At 40.8% G+C, this 5,452-nt stretch overlaps 1 protein-coding gene across 1 annotated transcript; it reads left to right on the top strand.

Moving 5' to 3' along the window:
- The first annotated feature begins 3,527 nt into the window (after nucleotides 1-3,527).
- Nucleotides 3,528-4,136, top strand: LOC145049360 (high mobility group B protein 3-like). Its single transcript, XM_078997780.1, has 4 exons — nucleotides 3,528-3,574; nucleotides 3,723-3,812; nucleotides 3,903-4,023; nucleotides 4,092-4,136. Exons 1-4 carry the CDS (start codon nucleotides 3,528-3,530, stop codon nucleotides 4,134-4,136), a joined length of 303 nt encoding a protein of 100 aa, XP_078853906.1.
- The last annotated feature ends 1,316 nt before the right edge of the window (nucleotides 4,137-5,452 follow it).

Consider the following 5,452-nt stretch of genomic DNA (forward strand, 5'->3'; position numbering starts at 1 on the left):
TTGAGTATTGAGGTTTCTAGTGTTAGGAAGTGGAGTATTATGGGTGTTAGTGACTTTTCCAGCCATGAAAAGGCTTAAAGTCACCTATTTTATGAATTAAGAGGGTTATAAATGGTCAGATCTAGAGTTGGACGTGGTTCTTAACTGATTAAGACCCCAAAATGCTTAGAGTCTGAAACTAGGAGTTATGTTGGGCGTAATCCCAGTACGCGCGGCGTATGGGGTCGTGCTTCCCATTTTCTGTGAAGACACCGGGTACGCCCAGCGTACATGTGTGGTACACGCAACGTAACCCTGGGAGTTGAATTTTATTGACTTTTAGGGTTTGGTCAACTTTAGGGTCTTTGAGCCATGAGAGGGGTAAAATGGTCTTTTACTCTTATGAGAGTACTAAGAGAGGGAATAGCCTAGCCTTAAGGGATGTATTGATTTAGAGTATTTAATTCATATGATTAGGTGGAGGCTAGATCGGATTTTCAGAGTTCGAGATTTTACCGAGTTACCCGAGGTGAGTCTTCTCACTATACTTTACCTAGAGTGGTAATTAGATTTATGTGACAGAGTATTTTGTATGCTTTTGAGTGATGTGGTTTCTATGTGATTGATGCCATGTATGTACAAGAGCTTTCAGAGTTAGGATCGGAAGGTCCAACAGAGTTAGGTCCAGAGGGCCCACAGAGTTATGGAACTAGAGGGTCCCATTGAGACACATTGACCAGAGGGTCAAACAGAGTTATAGCCTCGAGTGGCTAGTATGTATTGTGTGTGGTATTTTGGGGAACTCACTAAGCATTTATGCTTATAGTGTTGTGTTATGTGTTTCAGGTACCAGTGAGGATCACGGGAAGGCACCAGCTTGATCAGTACAAACACGAGGACTTTTTATATTATGATCTTAAGATGTGATGTTATGATTTGACTATGTGATACAGTGATGTTTTATAACAATTATGAATGAAAAAGGTGTTTTTAATATGCGAAATTTTATTTCAAAATCTGGGTGTTACAAGTTGGTATCAGAGCCTTGGTTTGAGGGATTCGGGTGCACCTTCGGGCGTATCTGAACTCAAACTGAGGATTTGAAGGATTTTCAAATTAAAATTTACAAAATTTTTCTCTAGAGTAAAAAGTTTTTGAAAGAGCAGAGCAGAGCAGTGTGTACGATCAGCTAGCACCCGAACGGTGATTTCCCAAAATACCCTTACATTATGAGTTATGAGTTATGAGATATGTTATGATATGATATGCATGCTATAGTAGGCTAGGTATACTTATTGGAACTAGAGTGGCCTGATTTGTGATGCCTTAGCCTAAGGAATTTGCTGCTAGGAGATGCTTGAGAGCGAATAGATAGCAGCGAGGAACTTATGAGAGATCTGCTTAAGAGTAGACTATGCATAGAGAGAGAGTAGAGTACTTGGGATTTGGGATCCTAGGAGGTGGAGTTGGGGTGAATATTGATGCGGTGTGGGCGGTAGTATTGGGCCCGTACTACCGAAGGCACTGGATCAATGCGCAACCCAAGTAAGAATCCTTAGGGTACCAGGGATCAAGTAGGATTGGGATATCGAGTGTGTGTACACTCAAGCGAGTCTCTGATATCTTGTGTTGTATTTGAGAGAGACATCATGGTGGGGACACACCATAGGCTAGGGACTAGTGAGGGGGTGTGAGCGAGGAGGAGCTCCGCCATATGATTCATGATGAGGTGGCTGCTGCCATCCGCGCTGAGATTCCAGAGATGTTCGGGTCTATCAAGACCACCCTGATTGAGACTTTTGAAGAGTGTTATGTTGCTCTTACTGATGTTGCAGCCACTACGGTCGTTGCTGCTGCCAGGCCGTAGGGGGGTAACGCGTTGTTGTACCGGGAGTTCAGCAACACGAAGCCACCAGAGTTTGATGGTACTCAGGATCTGATAGCTGCGATGAGGTGGATCTCTGACATTGAGGGGTGCTTCTACACATGTTCATGTTCGGAGCATCTGAGGGTTCGGTTCGCGCTGAACCAACTTCGCTTGAGGGCGAAGGATTGGTGGAAGTTTGTGACAACCCAGGAGTTCCTGACCCTCAAGCAGGGTACAGGTTCTCTTACTATGATCACCAGGATGTTTCATGAGAGGGCAATGTTCTTCCCTGAGCACGTGTCTTCTGATCAGGCACGTATGAGCTGGTATTTGAGCATTTTGAGGAGAGACATCCGCGAGTTCGTAGCAAACTCGACGTACCGGACATTTGCCGAGCTTCAGGAAAATGCCCGGAAGAGGGAGATTGAGCTAGAGACTTGGGCCAAGGAGGAGGCGGAGTCTCAAGGGAGGGATCAGCGACCGGCACAGTCCCAGCCGGCTGCCAAGCAGGTTAAGCCTGCTGATTCAAGATCAGGGAACCAGAAGGGCCACACTTGTGGCAAGTGCGGAAAAATTCATGAGGGGGCGTGTAGAGTAGAGTCTTACTACAAGTGTGGCAAGGAGGGGCATATGGCCAAGGAATGACCCAAGGGGTTTGTAGTTTGTTTTCACTACAACCAGACTGGACACCGGAAGGCTGAGTGTTCGCAGTTGCAAGGGTCAGCTTAGGGAGCTTGTCAGGGGTATGTCCTTGCTGCTGTTAGAGCTACAGACACTACAAGAAAATAGCCCTTTAATGACGCGCAAACAATGACACTCGCTGATAGACGATGCGCATTTGTAAGTGCCCTAAAAGATAATGTCAGTTTTGCAAAATTTGAAGGATAGAGGGCACACATTTTTGCGCGCCCTAAAATTAGTGTCAGAAAAGAAAAAAAAAGAAATGAGGCGGGCACCTTTCATAAAATGTGCGTCATGTGAATGTGTCGCTTTATAATTTTAAGTGAAACACGCGTTTTAGGCGGGAAATGAAATCGACGAAAATTACCCCCGCCTATTGAATCCCAAAATTAATCCCCCCGCCTCTTCTACTTAGCAAGAAAAAGCCCTAGGTCCGTCATCTTCATCTTCAGTATCATCAAACATCTCGTTCATCGGATCTCTACTTGATCTCCTTCTTATCAGTATCACCAAACATCTCATTCACCACCTCCGCCCTATCAACATTCCCTTAATTTCAATTTGATGCAGGTAATACACGACCAACTGTAAGTCTCTCTCTCTCTCTATCTCTCTCTCTACCCCTACTGTTCAACAACAACCTAGACACCCACCACCCCTCGTCTTCTCTCTGGTTCACCACGGCCACCAATGAAGCCCCATTGTTTTATCCAAAATGGGCCCAAAATCATGAACATAATCAAGCCCTCTTGGAATGAAAATCTTCCCGCCCAAATAGTTCTATTGCCGACGTATCATAGCCATTTATAAGTCGATTTCCTTACCCCAGTATCCCCCAATCGCAAACGAATCAAACCCTAACCCTAGATTTTTTGCTAACTAGGTATGTTTTCTTCCTCTTTTTCCTCGATGTCGACTCTAATTTTTTTCATTTACAACCATTTTCGCTTCGATTGTTGGCCTAGTTTGTTGTTTCGGTTGTTTCATTCAGGATCAAACGATGAAAGGAAGAAAATCAAGCGGTGCTACGAGGAAAGCCGATACCAAGTACGATTTAATCTAAGTATGTTTAAAACATACCATCTGCTAGGGTTTAATGTTGTATTTTTTTTTCATCTTCAATGAAATTAGGTTTTTGTTCTTCCTCAGGATCATGATTTCGGTACTTTTTAACAATTGTTTGTTGTAATTTTAGGTTGGCTGTAACGACGACTGCAGCCAAGGGGAAAGCAGCTAAGGATCCCAATAAACCCAAGAGACCCGCTAGCGCCTTCTTTGTGTTCATGTTAGTAGCTGTTCTTCGTTTATCACTACCTTCATGTTTTACTTCCATTTCCAAAGTTTAAATATTTTTCCTCTTGTTAATGTTATAAAGGGAGGACTTTAGAAAGCAGTTCAAAGAAGATCACCCTGACAACAAATCTGTTGCTGCTGTAAGTGATCTTCCTTTTTGCCTTTTGTCATCGAAACTTCTTAAGCTTTGTTTCAAGTATTCTGTATCTAGATTGAGTTGAGTTTGTGTTTTTAGATTTTGATTTGGATTTCACTTGTGTATAATTATCAGGTTGGTAAAGCTGGTGGGGCAAAATGGAAGTTAAAACTATACTAGTGCTCTCTTTCCTTGGTTTTCATACTTATTATTATGATCCAATTTCACTGAGCATGGTCGAACAAGCTGCAAAGCCACTTGCAAGGCCTGTAAGAGTAAGACCCTGTTTTGTTTCTTGTCATTAAGTGATGTCTGGATAAATAATATTATAAGATGTTGTTATTATTTTTTAAGGTTTGGGTTTTAGATGCTACACCTGGAAAGGTACGTGCAGGTAGAGACGGAGATGATCATCCTGCTGAATTGATCATTTCTCTAAGAGCATTGCCTAACCAGGTGTGTTTTGTGTTGCATAAAGAGTAACGACTTTTTTTTGGTTATTTTATAAATATCTAACAATATATTGTCCCATGATCTCACGTATTCACTTTCATATGCAATCTTGATGTATCTCATATACATGATTCTTGTTAAACTTTTACAATCTTAATTTTTCTATTATCTTTTTTCAAGGAAGGTCACATCAAAAATGGAGGTCATCAGTGGTCTTGTGCGTGAGGGGTTTTTGAATGATGTGGCTCAGGTAAATCTTTTTTTTATAAGACAAATAATAAATCTATTTTCATCTTCATTTACTATTTTTCTTTCTCATTGTAGAGGGACCTGGGCTCACAGTTGGTGGCCAGTATATTTGAACTCGTTTGCAATCCTTTTCTGCTTTCCGCCAGTGGGGTGATTCTGAACAGGTATCTAACATTCAATATCAACATATTTTAATTAAAAAAACTTAATTTTTTTGATGATGAAATTAAAGAATTCGCAATCACATCACCAGATCGAAGAATACGTATATTTTGGTATAGAACTGGTAAACTAAGACGTGTCTATGATGAATCACTTGAGGTAAGTAAATTTACTCTTTTGCCCTCAGTTTCATGACATTTAAACGTATATATCCTTAACTCTTCTGAAGATTTAACCTAACTTTGGTTTGTTTAGAATGCTCAAGATCTTCAAAGAAGCGATGTTCCTTTGTATCGATGATGCAACCAAGGGTAGGGATGTCTTTAAGGAAAAGCCTCCTCCTGATGAACTTATGGCTGCATCAGATATTGGAAAGTCTGTTACAACATCTCTTCCAGAAAATGTGGTAAGTAGCCTACTTTTTGCTTTTAAAATGATTTATTTGATTTTAATAAATAATAATTAATATCCTTGATGATATATATATTTACCAGATTATGCACACAACATTTCACATATTATTTTTTTGTTTTTTGTATGCCAAGATTCAATTTTTAATATTTTTTTATACCTTGGCAAGATTTATTGACTTTCCAACTCTGTTATAACATAAGGAGTGTTGCCTTTCTAGA

The sequence above is a fragment of the Lactuca serriola genome, chromosome 5 (assembly GCF_051521515.1).
Source record: "Lactuca serriola cultivar US96UC23 chromosome 5, Lser_US96UC23_V15, whole genome shotgun sequence".
Taxonomy (NCBI): Eukaryota; Viridiplantae; Streptophyta; class Magnoliopsida; order Asterales; family Asteraceae; genus Lactuca; species Lactuca serriola.

Excerpts from the sequence above, each read along its gene's own strand:
- LOC145049360 (XM_078997780.1), top strand. The coding sequence starts at position 3,528 with ATGAAAGGAAGAAAATCAAGCGGTGCTACGAGGAAAGCCGATACCAA. Across the intron at positions 3,575-3,722 it reads ACGAGGAAAGCCGATACCAA|GTTGGCTGTAACGACGACTG; the intron begins GTACGATTTAAT and ends TTGTAATTTTAG. Across the intron at positions 4,024-4,091 it reads AGCTTTGTTTCAAGTATTCT|GTTGGTAAAGCTGGTGGGGC; the intron begins GTATCTAGATTG and ends TATAATTATCAG.